Source organism: Paramacrobiotus metropolitanus, unplaced genomic scaffold (genome assembly GCF_019649055.1).
Source record: "Paramacrobiotus metropolitanus isolate TYO unplaced genomic scaffold, Prichtersi_v1.0 Parri_scaffold0000111, whole genome shotgun sequence".
Lineage (NCBI taxonomy): Eukaryota > Metazoa > Tardigrada > Eutardigrada > Parachela > Macrobiotidae > Paramacrobiotus > Paramacrobiotus metropolitanus.
This window is the reverse complement of record NW_026570331.1, coordinates 211,068-228,668: the sequence shown is the minus strand read 5'-3', so window position 1 is coordinate 228,668 and position 17,601 is coordinate 211,068. Positions and strand designations below refer to the sequence as shown.

Sequence of the window (17,601 nt, the reverse complement as noted above, 5' to 3'; positions counted from 1 at the left end):
TATTTGTTCGCAAGTGTATGTACAGGCTCTACGGTATATACCTGTCAGTCTGTCACTTCCTTGCAGTTGCCACTTGCCACAAAGTAAAGCCAGTACATATCGCACTTTTAGTTGCTGTTGAGTTTTAAATAGTTATCTGTAAGGCACCCACGCTTTTCAGAATCCTTTGTGCGTTTGTTTGATCAGCTTAATGACCTGTAAACAGCAATGTCCCGTAACTCGTGCAAGACGGGTTAAGCTCGGCACTATCAGAATTATGTAATATCCCCGTAATTATAATTAATTATTCAATAAATATTTATATTAAAATATAATTTAATGCACTGCGGGACTAGGTACTTATTGTTATTTAATACATTGATGGGTAATACGATTTGTTCTGAATACTTTAAATGCTCTGCAGTAAACAAGTATGATCATAATATTATTACAGCATAGTAAACTAACAGCATAGTACACAGTACTCGTATACAAAGTCCTGGTTGTTGCGCATTTCATCATAAGAGCATGCGGCCTGCTGCTTGCCCATCCGCAGAAAGCAGTGTTATTAGGATCCAAAATAATCCACCCAGCACACAGAGCCATAATAATTAATGCACACAAAAACATCAAGACGTTGCTATTGAGTGAAGAAATGTTACAGTTTGCCTTGTAACATGTTGTGTTATCTGATTCTCACCAGTACTCGTAGTGGTTATTGGGTCAAAATCTAGGTACAATCAGATGTGTTAAAACTCTGATGAACAGCAGCATTCATCACAATATATTGCGTTTAAAAATGAAAGAAACCCCACATGGAAGCTATGTACAACATAGTAGCAAATATAAAACTCTATGCATCGTAGCGGAATACTACAATCCGGGAGAGTATATCGAGGTAGATCAAGTTCTGCCAGCGAACAACGAAACCTGCCAAAAAAACCATTCATTAACTTCAAAATTTCGTTAAACCCACGTGTTTGCATGGCGAATTTGCCAACTGACCATATGGGAACTGATTGCTTGTATGCTCACTGCCGAATGCCGGCGCTGATTTGCATTCAATCCAGCTGGGAATCCTTGCAGACCCAGAAAGCTTCCACGGCGCTCCGGCGAAGTAGGACCTAACAAAACAGTATAAAATAAATATGTTCCCGTTAACTGCTAATTCCTGGCTCCGCAATTGTATACAGGTAAAACAGAGGGTTCGCTACGGCAAATTCAGCCCAAAACAAGTCTGTAAGACAGCTCACCATTAACAACTTACATATATAGTTTCAATGAAACTTGTGCTAAAGGCGAGAATTGATTGATTTGCAGCCCAATTTTAGCGGGCAGTGGCCCTTCCCGATTTAAAACCCTACCCAAAATTAAGAACCACTGAAAAGTCGTTCCTGGATAAAAAACTTTTTTCCGCTTTTAAAAAGTTCTTCTCTAAAGTAACGTTCCTATCCGAAAGGCTTTACAAAATTAGTGACCCCGGGGCACTTCCGATAAAGTACGATAGGAACACCAATAAAATAACATGGCGCTTACTTGTTCGTGACCGACTTGCCGATGTCTCCTCCACATTCAGATACACAGACGACGAACGATCCCGGCTGATACTCTGCTGATACGACGACCGGCGACTGGAATGCGTAGGGGACGATGACCGCGACGACGCATTGGACCCGTCGCCCGTCGTGAACACGATATGCGGCCCGCCCAATCCGGCCATCCCGTTCATGACTTTTAGCCCTTCCCCGGTCATGCTGCCGCGGCGTGAGTTGTTGGCGCTGGTGGTGCTGTATTCGCGGCCATCGCTCAACAGACGCCCGGTGCTGGCGAAAGCGCTGGGACTGGGCGTGCTGGGGGAGACATCCAGTTTGTAGCGGGTGCGTTGACGCTTATCCACCAGGGATAGGGCCTCTTTGAGGAATGCGTCCATGTTGAGGTACTGCTCTTTCGACAGATCGGGATGGGTCAGGAAGGGGATGAGGGCCGGAAGGATGTATTTGGTCAGCTGCTCGGGACTCAGGGAGAAACGGCTGTCTTTGAAGATGTGCCGGTATAAATCTGTTAAAGAAAATACTTCGTTAATTCACAAGTAGTAAATTTCTGGTTCTGGGTGCTTTATTGTTAAAATGCAGCAACGCTGTAAGAACGAATCGCCGCATTTGCAGGAATGTTTTATCTGTTACCTATTTGACCTTTAGGGAATTCGGTTTGTAACCGAGCATTTTTCGACACAAAAAGGTGAGTAAAGCAAACATAAGGTACGGACGTTTTCTTTAATTTTTTTAGCGATTTTTAAGGGATTTGGCCCGGTACATAGTACCAAATTCGGGTACATACACGAGAACTTTCGCTGTCGCGAACTCCTAAACACTTTTTTGCATTGGTTTATGAAATTTTGTAGGCAGAGGATTTATATACGCCGGCGTGATATCCGTTTGCGCGCGCAACATCCGGTTCGGGAGTTATTAATGAAATAAAATTCAAGAGCAAACGCGCGGAGTGTACCAAAGTCTCATAATGAACCGATGCTCAAATTTGCACAAAAACACACATTACTATGAAGATCGTTTTGGTACAGAACCAGTTTTCTACCATTTTTTCAAATTTTGAATTAATTTTTAAAACTTTTGAAATTCATTTTAAAATTTGAAAAAAATGGTAGAAAGCTGGTTCGGTACCAAAACGATCTTTATAGTAATGTGCGTTTTCGTGCAAAATTTGAAGAGCATCGTTCATAATACGACTTTTGGTACACCTCCGCGCGCTTAAACTTTTGGAATTTTATTTCACTAATATCTCCCGAACCGGATGTTGCGCGCACAAACGGTTTTTTCGCCTATGTATACGAATCCTTTGGCTACAAAATATCATAAAGCAATGCAAAAAAGTGTTTGGGAGTGCGAGACAGCGAAGTTGCCGTGGATGTATACAAATTTGGTGCTATGTACCGGGCCAAATCCCTTAAACTTCGTACCAACAAGAGCATTAATACTGTCGACGGAGTATGTTAATCGCTCATCAGCCAGGACGGGAAGCATTTCGTCTAAGACGAAACTTTTTGTCAGATGGTCGAGAATCTTATCCAGCGAGGAAATAATGACGGGTTGAACCTGCATAAGATTAGTTTTTGATGAACCAGGAATTGGATAATAGTTTTAAGCGCAAAAGCGTCATTTACCTTAACGGAATAGTCGGTTCCTTTGCGGAAAAGCGTTTTCAGCGTTTGGAAAAGCTCCACTTTGATAGTGTCATCACGGATGATAGGATAAAATCTTGCAAAACACTGAACGCCGGCTTCCTGTACAAAAAAAGTACCATTTATACCGTATTCGGCAGTATATGGCACTTGAGAATCCAAGCTTGTTTTTGTATGATGTCTTACCAGAACATCGGAATTAACCGACTGCAACGCCCCATCCAGCACCGGTATGAGCTCACTTCGAACCTCCTCGGGTGTGGCCAGCTTCGCGAAACTAGACAGATTGCGCAGCAGAATAATCTGCGTCTCGATGGGCTTGTCGGGGCAGTCAAAGATGTACTGCACGCTGGGCTTGTACAGCTCTTGATAGTCCAATTTATCCGAATGTTCGATCATGTAACTTAACGGATAGATGGCGTAGGGAGCCATGCCTAAATCCTGATTGGCTAGATCGCGCGACAGAGCCGGTAGGACACGCGTCTGCCAGAGTTTCTGCATAAAAATGGCCATAAAGGTCACATCTAAATGATCCGGTGCTGAAGAGTTAGTGCAGAAGCTTACACGAGGAACGCTGTGTAGTGCATCTCGTAGCGCCGGATAGAATTCGGCTTTTTGCGACGGAAACATTTGGTCAAGGTAATCCAGACGGCGGAGGCATGTTAACGCTGGATCGTTGAAATACTTGGCCTGCAGTAACACAATGATTACGGATTCTACAGATCATTTTCTGAGTTTTGTTTTAATTTTGCACGGTATTTCAACCTAATTTTACAATTATACGTAGCAAACACGTACATAGCTTTTCGTACGTTTTTTTAATAGAACTTAATTTGTAAGCTGTACTTAAGCGAATACAATTTTCAGAAAGACTGTGTACTGCATTACAAGGGTGCAGCTTGTGCAGGCGTGTTACGTAATTCGAAAACTATGAAAGGAGAGGAGTCAGCAATAAACAGCCTAAAGGCAGCAAATGATAACGAATCTCGAGAATTAAAAACACAATTACTTAAATCTGCAGCCTGGCCTGCATACAGTATTATACGCACCATGGAGAATAACTGGGCGGTTGGCCGGTGTCGGGGATCGCGGTGCAGCAAATTCTCCACCGCTTCTTGTAAGTAATTAGGCATCTGCACCATAAACTCCCGCAGACGTACGCCCAGCTGGATAAAAAACGTCAACAACTATTTATGGAATTATCGGTAAAGGCGCAGCGGAAATCGTAAACCTTAAAACCCACATTAGTTAAGCTGCGTTTTGGTACACACCAGCTTTCTCCATTTTTCAAACGGCGAATTAATTTTTACACTTTTGCAATTCATTTGAAAATTTGAAAAAAGCTGAAAGGATTTTCATGTAAAGGACCTTTAAAACTGCAGTGACTGTCGTAAAACTTCCGAGCAGCTGCAAATTGATTTGGGTTGGCCGAGTTTCGGTAGCTTTGAGCTCCATCGGATGCTGGGAAACGTGTCGGCCTATAAATAAAAAATAAGAAAATATAATATTTATATAAACTACTAAAATAATTATTTTAAAGCGTTCATAACCTTTTCTGTCCGTTGATACAGTAGATATGCTTTTTCAGCTCAAGTAATTTTTATTAGTTTGTTGCATTTGTGCTTTGCTGTAAATTTTTTTGACCTTTTTATGCAAAACTCGCGTTCAATCAGATTTTCGATTTTTTTGCTTCATTTATTTGTATCCGATTGAACGACACTATGTAGAAAGCAGGATTGCAGTATCATCCTATATATTAATAAAATAAGCCTTAGCGAATTCCATTTCTGTCACCCTTTTTTGAGCGATCCACTGAACCAAACTTTGATGTCTATATGTCATTCAATAGCCGCGAGTTTGCAGATTTGCAGAAACCAGTTAGTTTTTTGAAAGTATGTGAAGTTTTAGAGAAAATCTTAAAAGAACTTAACATACAAAGTCTACGGGAAAAGTGCAGAACCCACCACTGCAAACCCACCCAAGCCACCACTGGCACGAACAGCACAGAAAAGACATCTACACTTGATGGAACTTTGGTGTCCGTTAGTTATCGGACTGCCTTTAGTTCATAAGATTTTATTAAGAGTTAGTTTTAAAATATGTAGGCTCGGAAAGTGATGTTTCTTAAAGACTGAACATGCAGAATCTCCTGGAAAGTGGGAGCGACCCAAATTCCAAAGATAAAGTAGTTGCCTTTCGCAACGGGTTGATTAGATGTATTAATTAAAATTTAAAACTGCTTCCAAAGGGCGGTTGGCTTTTGCTGCCGTGCCAATAAAGTGGAATATTTTATCCTTTTTTCAAATCTCAAATAAACATCATTTTGTGAGAGACTGAAAGTCGATTTTGAGAATTTTGGTGTTCGACTGGAAATGATGTGGACTACTCGAGCAAAACAGCGAGTCCCAGTCCCACCGGGCGTACGCACTACGATTCGAGTCTAACCGCCGCCCGGGGGAGAAAGCGGCCCAAGGCAAATCTTTTCACGGCGACCTAAATGAGGAGCGCGCGAGCCTCCAGCAGGGAAGGTAGAGAAGGTAAAAATATTTTCAGAAGGGATATTTTTCCGCTAAGGAACGTAGACAAAAACGGTTTTATGAAAACAAAAACCGCATTTTTAGCATTCAACAATTTAACATAAACAGAAAATTTAAAAAGCGAAGCTTATCCGCATTCTAATCTATCTTTCCGCCAGCTATAAAGCATTCCGTCAGATCAGCTCCCATCAAAGGTCAAAACAAAAAAATTAGGGGAATACCCTCTCCGGTGCGCCTGGGTGCGACAAGCTACATTAATGAACCATCTGTGAGGACGTAAGCGTGAAGCGACAATGCGTTTAATGGGTTGGGGATGTTGTTGGCGTTAAATGGGTTGGGTTTGGGATGGGTTGGGGTTGGGATTGGGGAGGCGACAATGCGTTGGGATGTACTATACAAATGCATAGATTTTTGCCAAACTTGAAACAAATTTTATAAGCACGTAACAGAAAGCGGAATCATAGGCGGCGCCTATCTGCAGCGGGGTCAAGCAAGACACTGTGCTTAAGTTGTCGACGTTAATCAATAAAAGTTCACCAAGAACACAACGAAATTTTGAAGTCTTCATCAGGTTTAAATTGTGTGTAAACAGTTGGAGGAAACTGGAAAGTATTTTTATTCTAAGTGGTCTAAAGGTTGACATCGGTGGTCGTACGGTCGCATCACTGGATTGTTTTGTCGGGACGCACTAACTAAAATTTAACGAAGCTCCGAATGGTATCTGAACCAGTAGAAGTACTGAAATACGGCTACAAAAATTTCAGTAATTATGGAGCTTTTTTTTATTTGTAGTTCTTGATAACTGACCGGCATATGCTGCTGATTGATTTGCGAAGCTTAAAACTTTGTTTTATAATTGCAAACAAAAAGGACATATTCCTGGAAATTTTCTAATTTTTCGGGTCTAATTTCGGGTCAAGTCAGCGGAACGCGACAATGTTTTCTCAAAACGGCCTTAAACATTTAATTATTAAACTGTGATACATTCTAACTGCTACCAATCTGTCAGTCAACTATGGTCAAAGGCCCAAAATAAAGAATAATTTACGACATTAGTTATGATAAGCATAACCAAACAGGTATTGTGCAAATACCGTTTGTCTCTGCCAATGAAACTAATCAAACTATATTATTATTAATATTCTTATACGCTCCGCTCAATAAAACTAAATTTGCAGTCATGGGTTTGTACTTTGTAGCTTTCCATAAATAACAATTTATCGCCGATTTATTCCGCGCAGTTTGCGCGGGGTCTACTAGTTGCTGTTTATTTAGGAATCACTAATCGATCGTCTCTCCAAACCACCGTTGATTTGATGGAGTATGTTGTCACAGTCGGGATACTGAGGGAAACGTGTGAAAACATGAATAATTGACGGCGATCCCCGATGAAAAGCGGCACAGATGAATAAACAACCCAGTACACGCGATAGCCTCCACCACGTCTGCCACGCTAGCCAATGTACGCCGATTAGTCTTTAGTGGCCGACTTATCAATGTCAGCAGGTCCCGCGACGAAGGACACATGCTTACTTATCAACTTTTCTTTCCCTGCCGCAAACGTGCAAAGAATTTTGATTGCTCTTTATTTGTTTAACCATTAGTATTATCCGCATCCAAATGATAAAAATTCCAGGCTAGCATAGGTCACAAAAATGGAGCGCTGTAAATTATCAAAATTAGATGACCTCGTTGTTTGCATTTTATTCAGTGCATATTGTCTGGGTTGGGTTGCAAGGGCGCTGTTTAATATGCATAGAGTGCTGTGTGGGGGCTTGCGATTGTTGATGAGATTAGTAGTGCGCCGGCAGCCAGGAGAAGAACCGCAGTTAGCCCACTTCACGGCCCCGATGAGTGCTGACAACGGATTCAATTACGGAGATGATGTCAGGAAATGAAGGGCAACGCTGTTGGCATTTGCATACATGGTATCGCAGTATCTAATAAGTATCTATCCGTAATAATTTCTATGAAAGAAGGAAATTAATATTTTTGTGAAAGGGCCACAATGCATTTTTTAAAATTTTTTTTCCAATCGGCAAGAATCAGTTCACGCAATACGTGTAAAGTTTAATCGTATCGGTTAATGTAGGAGTATATTTACGCAGACGTCTTCTCGCATGTCACATTATTAAGGTAGCACAGTTACGGTTATGGCGTATTACGTACAAATATTTGTACGTTAACAAGTAGCCAATGACTATCGTTCGCTAGCGCGGCAACAAATTTTAGTTGAACTGCGCAACTGTTTTGGTCAGTGAGTGGTCACGGCTCCGCCGCAGCGCTTGTGAAACGAAAATGGAGATATCCGCTTGCGCAACTCGTTATACCACTGAACCGGAAGCGCTTCTTTACTCGTACTGGTATTGTACGTACAGTACATGCGTAGTACAACGCGTACGTAACATGGCTGGCTTTGTGTATGGGTATATCGACACCTCACTTTCATTTCTTTGCAGCGATACATTTTTGCGGATATGAGTGAAATTAATCCGACACACTAGATATCTGCCGGATGACATTGTGGTTTATTTGTCTCCATGTGACACGCTTTATCACCGCAGCTGAAGTATCGGTGAAGAGGAGTGTTTGCACGACCGCACAATAGACACTTAATACACACACAACCGCCACATACCACTCGATTCGGTGACTTCTCAGCAAACTCCAGGCCAGCCAATTTCCCAGGATCCGTTAGCCAGGACGAGAATAGTCTCGGGACAAACATTGCCGTGCATGCAGTGCTCCGTGCTGTGCAGATGAATGAGAGCTTCCGTGATCTGCAGAGGAATACATGCGGCGTTGTGTATGCACTATATATAGGTATCAAGGGCATCTTTATACAAGGGGCGAACACGCTACATGTGGCCATTTTGGAGAGACTATCATACGTCAACGGAGAAGAAAAAATTCGCTTGATATGATATTGCATAAGTACATTGATTTTTCGTTGACTTCGCAGGTAAACGAGAGGCACAGCAAACTGCGTCATAAAGCCTTAAATATGCGAACTTGAGAAAGGTTATTATTTAAATGCCGAAAGATGAGCAGTTTTTATAGGCCAGCAATCATTTAAAAGCTTTCCCGTAAATTTGATTCCATTTATTTCCATATGGTGCCGAGTCTTCGGACAACACTTTTAAATTAATTTAAATATTTAATGTTCATAGATATTTAATGCTGTTGATGCGTCTGGCTTACAAATTATAAAGCGCGTTTTCTATGGGTGCTCTGCTATTTTCGACCGTTTCATTTGCGCTGTTTTTGCCACGGTGCGGTTTAATCGGTATAAGAACAAAAGCCCCAAAAACGAAAGAAAATGAGTTATTTATTCGGCGGAAATGAGTGAACCCTTTTAAAATCCGATTAGTGTATACGCCGCCCGGCAATGCGGCTACCGGGCTAAAGGAGTTGATGGGGCGTGTGTCGGCAATGGACGGGGGAAGCGCGCAGGATGCCGTCGTCATTACATGCTAATAGGATTACGCTTAGAACACACAGGGCACAAGATAGGCAAATTGCCGGGGCCGGCGTATGTGCGTCTTCATCGGCGATTGTCAGGGACGACGAGCGGGGTGATATCCATCGTGGCCCATCACGGCATTCATGCGCCGTGGTTCCCTTCATTTCCGGCGCTGTGCCGTCAGCGCGATTCCCCGGCCGTAATGGCTGGGGCATCTTCGCGGAAAAACAATCAACTGCCACTGATTGCCACTGATTGCCAGTTGATCAACACGACATAAGACAGGGATATGCCACGACCCCGGTTAAACAGATTTCTTGATCGAATAACGAAAGAAACGACCTTTATTTATATATGTCGAAAACGGTATATTTAAAACTGCCAAACATAGGCCAAAAGATAATTGACTGATTCGGCAAAAACTACCAGTAGCAACGTGCAAAACTGTTTTCAAGGACAGCTTCTTCGATTGCCAAGAAAAGATGTTCAAAGAAAGCGTTTTTGCGGAATAAAGAGATGTCAAGCGATCTGTCATGCCTGCTTTCAAAAGGAGCCCATCAGTTGTATGTAGTCGAAATAGACACATACGGCTATGATCAAATTGAGGGTCAATTTAAATCAATTTATTATTATTTTAAAAACTCAGCGATCTTTATACTAACTAGGTTAACTATAAGCGATCAATGTTAAAAAATATTAATGCGATAAACGATCAAAGTTAAATGTCTGGTTAAAAATATTAAGCGCCAATTACAAGGACATTGCACGCGAAACATCTGCTTGTCCCACCGCTTGATCTTTGGCGACCTTTGACTAAACGATTATGCCCTTGCGTTGGGCACTGTCTTCCGGTCCAGCAAACCGGAGCGCTGCCTGACAACAAGGCACCAGCTCAGCATGCAATTGATCCCCGGCGCTACTGACGCGCATCAAGCATTTTGTTCATATGTCTCGATGCCTGCCACAAATTACTTCTACACGCCATTATTTTACTATTAATCCCTGCGCGGCTGCATTGCGAGCGCGCGTGTTCCCGGCCATTCAGCCCAGCGCATGCCGCTAAACAATTTGTTGATGACGTTACGCTTGCGTGACTTTATGTTTATCATGCGGTGCCGTCGCGAAAGAGGCTTAACCATCTATTTTATCCGGGCTATTTACGTACTTGAGCGATGCCGCATTTGATCTCCAGATCCAGTAATGGGCATTCCTGGAAAAAACGGAGAATAAATGTCAGCAACTTTGTGATTCGCGCAAGCTTCATTCTATCTTAATGTAATAATTATATTATTTAATCAAAACTCTTCGTTTTTCGTGATGGATTTCGTTTTCGTAATGCATAAATGCAACATGTCATCATTGTTTTGCAATGACACCGTTTCCAGTTAATATACACGTAATATTGAATAATTTCGTAGCGAAGTGGCTTTGTTCTGTGATCACAAATCTTTGTTCTAAAGAACTTTATCAGCAATTTACATACTTATCTAAAGGGAGCTCAAAGATTAAACCTGAAGTTTTTTAATATAAAGTTATTTGTTTTGTTATATTTAGTAATTTTTTTATATAAGTAATTTTAAGTCAAAATCTGCCAATTCTTTAAGGGAAAAACAATTTAATTTATAAATCTGCACATTACCGCAGTAGAAGCTTACCAGTAAATTATCCGGTTGACCGAAGATTTTCCGCCCCCTGTCCTTACTGATGACATCGAACAAACTCCCCACCACCGCTTCACTGACGAACAAAAGGGCATCCCTGCAAAAATAACCACATAGTAGGCGACGCGCGTCTCGTAACTGGGTCCACGACAATAACGATTACACGGCCCGTTCACGCGCCACCGCACATGGCTGCGCCGTGTGACCCCGGCGCGACCTTTACGCCGGGAAATGACGGTAATTGGTCGCCTGATTGATTAATCGCCGCCTGCTTTCAGCGAACAAGTGCAGCTACGATTACCGGTGACCTTTACGGTAACTTACGCGGTCTCCTCGGTGGCCTGCATCAGTTTGAGGAAGCGGATGTGCTGCATACGCTCTAAATGGCTGCAGCCACGCTTGTATAATTCCGTAATTGTCCCCTTCCGTTTGGGCTTGTGCAGCTTTTCCGCTATGCGCTTCTCGAAGATGAAGACCGATAACGCCTGCAATTATCGCACAGTTTTTAGCCATTTTACCAGTGTTTAACGACCGCCTCGCGCAATGTACGGCAAATCGCTTCCTGGTGAAGTCGGGATAGAAAATCTCTTTCAGCGCCGGTCAACCATGCGCATTTAAAAGAGAACTGGCAATTTGTTAGTACGTTCACGCTGTAATAAACTGATTGCTTCGGCGAAGTTTCAAACCACCTGCGTTGATAGTTATTTAACAAACATCCTGGAAAAATCAATATCCGCTAACGCAAATCTAGGTATAAGGCATTTTACCTTTTGCGCTTTAAAAGAAATATTTTTACTTTATTATAATAAATTTTAATATTTAAAACGTAGTTTAAAAAATTGGTTACGGTGTCCAAACATTTTCTGCTGTTTTATCCGCGTAATTGATTGTAACGTCGATCGACGTAACAAGTCTGATATAAAAAGTTACGATCGACGTAACAAGTCTGATACAAGGTATTTTACCTTTTGCGCTTTAAAATAAATATTTTTACTTTATTACAATAACTTTTAATATTTAAAACGTAGTTTAAAAAAAATTGTTTACGGTGTCCAAACATTTTCTGCTGTTTAATCCGCGTAATTGGTTGTAACGTCGATCGACGTAATAAGTCTGATATATATTAACAGACATTGTTACTCTATATTTTGTCATCTGCAAATGTTTTTCCTGTTTTTTCTTTAACTTATTATCTGTTTTCTGAAAATAAAATTCCTAGAACTGCCATTTACATATACATTGATTTTGTGTTAATTTATTTTTCCGAGATTTATAACATATTTTCCAAAGTTCTGCTGTTCATGAAAAACCGTTTTTTTTCTGGTTTTTTAGCACATCGCATTCTGTATCGGATTCTCCCCTTTAACATGCTGTTTGTATCTTTTTCAAGCGCGTGTTGATGTTTTGCCCGTATGCAAATGAATTGGTAGCTGTGTTGGCGCGGATTGACTGCAATCCGATCGTGTGATTAATGCCGGTCTGTGGTGTGGCGTAATCGTTTAAGCCACTGCCACGGCTGCACAGTCCCTCTGCTTATGCCGGGCTTCTCCATGTACACACAACACACATATATACATCATTCCGATATCTCCAGAGGTCATCGATCGATATCGCTGCCAAAGTATCCCGTCGGGATGGCCGCATCCAGCACAACGCATAACACACACGACGGCTGACATGTGTACATGCTGTGTACACATCCCCAATCAAGTGTGCCTTGTTATTGCAGCGGACCCTGAATTATTGACAAGCGAAAAAAACGGCCACGGGAAAGAACCGGCTTCCCGCTTCTTAGATGCAGTAAATGAATTACAGGAAAAAGCGTCTGGACAAATAAATCTTTCTTTCTACCAGCAGAAGGGCGCGTGGAATAGCACTCCGGCTGCGACTAAGTAGATCTTATGTAAGGGTTTTCAAAGAGGGACATCGATATCGGCTGGCTGGGAAACGGCGATAGCTGGGGAAGGGAAATCAATGCCGTCGCTGATTAATCGATGCGGAAAATGACGAACATATCTCCGCTCTATGGATTTCTGATTATATTGCGCAATCGTAGTGCATGTGCTAAATGCTGTTGGCCCCGGTTAAAAATTAAGTCACCCGGAATAGTTTACGAAATTTCTAAATTATTGCAAGGCAGTTTTGATAGGTAGCAGAAAACTTAAAATTATTAAACATTTTTGCAGTAATTTTTGGCAAAAACTGACCTACAAAATTTATATTTATTTATTGGTAAAAAAGTTAAAGCAAAACAAACATTTTCAATTTAACGTTAGCCAGTTCTGACGATTAGCCGAAGATATTAAAATTATTATACATTTTTCCGGCATTGAAATTCTGGCAGAACATTGTGAAATTTTTTATTTATCTGATGATAAAGAATTTAAATGCAAATAGTAATTGTTAGTTTCAAAGAAATCTGCAGTTTTTTGTCAAAAAATTTAAACGAGTACAAGCGATCGATCAATCAACGGGACGGGTATTGTGCAACCGATGTGTCGCTGTGGTGAATGTGTGTGTATGTGCAGTGCGTATCAAGTGGCAGTGACTTTTTGGGGCCAACATTAAGGAGACATCTGGTGCCGGCATCCCAACAATTGGTGTCAGTCGAACAAACAATCAGTCAACTGGCGTTCCGTATCACCGCCTTGGCCAGTATATATTCTCGGCCAAATCAGCACACACATACACACAACTCACACAGGAAGGGAATGCCGGATTACCGGCACACGCTACAAAAGGGGAGTTTCCCACAAATCAAACAGCCATTTCCAGTGCAGTCAACATGCAAATTACGCCGGCACTGCCACTCTGTAATTTCCCTTTTGGCTCAAGAGAAAATGGGCCCGCGTGCTGCGGATGTTCGAGGCCGTCGCCGGAAAACGATCAGGGATCTGACCGCACACGCAGAAATTATTTAAGATGTTTTTTTGTGTAAAAGAGAGACCCGTGAAAATCTCGTAAATAATCTATTAAAAAGAATCACTTGAAGAATTTTTTAAATATACCAAGAAGTTCTAGAAGCTTAATTCAAATACTCGAAAAAGTTTTAAATTACAAAAATTTAGAAAAGGTTAAGCAAATTTAAAAAATGACAGCTTATGGCTAAAAACGTCCATTTAATTTTTCTAGAGTACGGTAATAATAGTCATTGGCACGGTAATTACATATTTAAAAAAAACTTTTACTGATTTGAAAAAATTGTAGTAAATATTGGTACGGTAAAAATAAAGAAAACGTTTGAACCGTATAGTTGCTATGTTAGTAGATATTAGCCATTTGGAAAACAGCGTCATCTAACAGCATCGATTGAGCGGAAATTGAGTTGTATGTTTAGCTATTAATACACGTCGATACACATTTCAACGGCCATTTTTGTGGGTGCATTGATCTGCATATATTCTCTGCGGCACTCCACCTTGACGATGCGCGGAAAGCGGGCCGGAATCCCGGGCAATTGTTCCGCGCAGCCGCACCAGCGTCTAATCAGGCTAAATAAAGATTGGGGAGGCTCACCCCAATAATAACCCCGCTCCCATGTAATATCGCGTATATAGACCCAGCCATAATAAACCCTCTCCCTCCTCCATAATTCACCGATTGATTATATCCTAAATGCGGCCATTTTGCGGCCGAGAGAGATAGGGGCTTACTGATTAACAACGCGCCGGCTTACGTAACACGCACCGGCACCAAAAGCGAGGCGCCGCTTTGTCCGTCCGCCGCCGACGTAACCAGAGTGAATCTATATGTCCGGATGCGTGCCGCGGCATCCCGGACGTAGCGGCGCGGGGATAACGTAATGTTGTTTGTTGCGGGTGCGGAGAAAAATGAAAATGCCATCAACACAGCACCGCCGGCGTTATCATCGTCCATATTCATCAGTTTGTCAGACGGGCCGGGTTTTTAATGATCTTTTGCGCCGGTGCTGGCTGCTGTCTTGCGTTGGGGAAATGCGCGTCATTACGCGACGCAGCCTTGTACTTTATCAGACAAGTTAATCGAAATGAAACAGGGCTTTGAAAACGCAGTAAAACACACATATGCCTGCCTATTAATTTCTGTATGCAGAAATACTTAGCGCGCGGTTTGTACAGTGTTTATGTAATTATCTTTCCCACGGTTTCCGGCAGAATGATCTTTAATTGGGGGCGTGATGGTATTATTTTGTGATCATTACAGAAATGGTACATATTATGAAAGCGTAAGCCAGTTTTGCTGACATATTATGGTTACAAATTTTTATATCTTTTTTGATTATTTATTTGTCCATATATTTTTTTTACATATACAGTATAACTTTTTATCTATCATGGCTTATTTTAATGTTTTGATTGGAGCTGGATTTGAATTTTAAAGGTTTTTGGTATCTGTGCCACCTTTTTAGCATTTTTTACTGTTTTTAGATTTTAATTTGATGCAGTTTTATAATTTTTATGGCATTCTAAGCGATTAGCACGGTTTATTATTCGACCACAAACTATTCTAATTGCGTTTATAATTCTATTGAACGCTTATTCGCCGAGACACTTTCAAAACACTCTGTTTCCCGGCACTAGAGTTAATTATCCCTTGTCACAAAATTACCTCCTTGTCACTCCTCCGCGTCACATCATAGATCCGCCACACACACTCCGGCCCGAACGTGCCGATGAATTCCCCGGCTTCCACGCCGTGCGCCAGCGCCGGACACTGGACGAGACAGTTGAGCGCCGTATCCAGCCCCAACGTGCCGCTGATATCCCCCCGCGATCCCCGAAACGTCAGCGCCCCGCGGGGACTCCCCACACTACCGTCACGGGGCGGCGTCGGCTGCATACCGGATATGACACTGGATTTCCGCATACCGATGCGTCCCACCATGTAGAGACAGAATTTACCGGCGTGTCCCGTGTATATTCACCTGTTTAACAGTTAATAACGCGATCGTTACCGGGAGTTTGATGATCGTGGATATGTCAGCGGTTAACGAGCGCTGATTAATTTCCATATGGGTGACAGAGAGGGACGGGACATCAACAACGCTACAACGTGATATGTGCACCGGAAATGTACCCGGCAAATTCGGACGGTATTGACTATTATTTACGGGAATACTGCTGCGCTTAATCACTTATTCATCAGTGGTAATCATAGTGTGCATGCGTGCAGATGAAAACGCTGTTAATTTGTACATACGATATTTTCTCTTTACGAGTGTTTAATTAAATAACAGCCCAGTTATGCAGAGCTTGTCCAGAAGCACCATGTAATAAAGCCAGAGTAATGTTAGCAACTTAAAATAAATTACAGAACCTGTGCATCTCTATCTGCGCTTGTAAACATTGCATTAAATAAAATACCATTCATATAAATATCTCACCCAAAGCATTGTACAAAACCTCAAATCAAGCAGCTGATTAATAAACCTTAAAATCTCTACATATACGGCGCGGCTAAACGGTACAGTACTAATGTAAATAGTGATACCCTCAAAGTTTGCAAATTGCACGATATGTTGAAGCGCAATTACGCCGGAACGAAAATAAATCAATCAAAGCCCTGTTGATTTACAGCTAAATACCGGCCAGGAAAAAATTAACAATCAAACGCACCTGTGACAGCAAAAACCGCTTCCTGTTATGCCAACACTCCTCGGATTCCTCGGAAAAAATTCCCCCGTCTCATTGGCCACCCGCCGCGCTCACCACACAGATAGTCAGCCGGCCACACAGACCCTTCTCCCAGTGCATAATATTTCCGCGTTGCGTTAGCATAACAAAAACCCCGGCGCACTGGCAGCATCCGCTCTAGTAACTATTAAACGATTAGCATCAGGTTGAAAGTGTCGATCGGTTACTGGATAGCGGATGATTATCCGGCCGCTCCACACACACAGACAGGGAACAAAAAAGCTCCTTAGTACAGGTAGAACATTGCAGACTGAACAGTGCCGCGCGCTGTGTACACCGGAGTCAACTACGCACTTCCGGTTTGGACGGGCGTACATGTACGTAAATGTGGGTAGATTTCAACGGTGTCGGCATGATCGACACGGGGCGTGTATGTACGCGATTATCCCCCGATCGACCACGGGCAGTGCATTAATTCTCCCGGTATCCCCGCGTTGCCGCATCGGGCGAGCGTATGGTTTCTACTGTAGACGTAATGGAGAGTGGTGTACGTGCTGGCACTTGCTGCATGGCGTGCGGAATGCGTTTCATACATCTTCCTGTCGCTGGGATGACGGTTGCGTGACTGGCCGCGTCAATAGCGCCGGGGCCCGCGTTTAACCGTTCCCCGATGGGCTGAGTGTGCGCGGTATAAACCGACGCGGATCAATCATCCAGGCGTACATGTGAGTGTACTGCTGGGAACGTTATGACGGTGCTGTATAATTGATCACAATTTTATATTATATGTTTACCAGTGTAAGCTATTTGAGAAAATAATAGTGTTGGCGTTATTGCGCATTACACGTATCCATTAGGTTTTATTAATCGTTTACAAAATATAGTGTCACTTTGTGGCGTACACACTACGCATTTTGTAAAACAAATGCACGTTACAAACTTACCACTACATTTGTACCATCAATACAAGAGACAAAACATAAAATACAGTAAAGATTCTAACAATTGCTGGTAATTTTACTAATTCATGGGTAGTGTAACAGCGCTTACACTTTTATTGATTTGGATAACCATTGCTTGTTAAGAGCATATTTTAATTTGTTGAGATAAACCTTGTCGGCAAGAAACACCGGGAAGTTCCACATACACTGTT

General features: G+C 42.1%; 1 protein-coding gene across 1 annotated transcript; it reads right to left on the bottom strand.

The window, feature by feature from the left end:
• Positions 1–476: 476 nt before the first annotated feature.
• Positions 477–16,861, bottom strand: LOC129597917 (SCY1-like protein 2). Its single transcript, XM_055495623.1, is given in 15 exon segments — positions 477–909; positions 985–1,103; positions 1,516–2,037; positions 2,954–3,089; positions 3,158–3,277; positions 3,362–3,670; positions 3,740–3,865; positions 4,225–4,341; positions 8,351–8,395; positions 8,397–8,492; positions 10,341–10,385; positions 10,831–10,933; positions 11,161–11,321; positions 15,424–15,739; positions 16,431–16,861. Coding segments are annotated over 14 exon segments (2,202 nt in total). The 5' UTR covers positions 15,700–15,739; positions 16,431–16,861; the 3' UTR covers positions 477–882.
• Between the last annotated feature and the right edge of the window lie 740 nt (positions 16,862–17,601).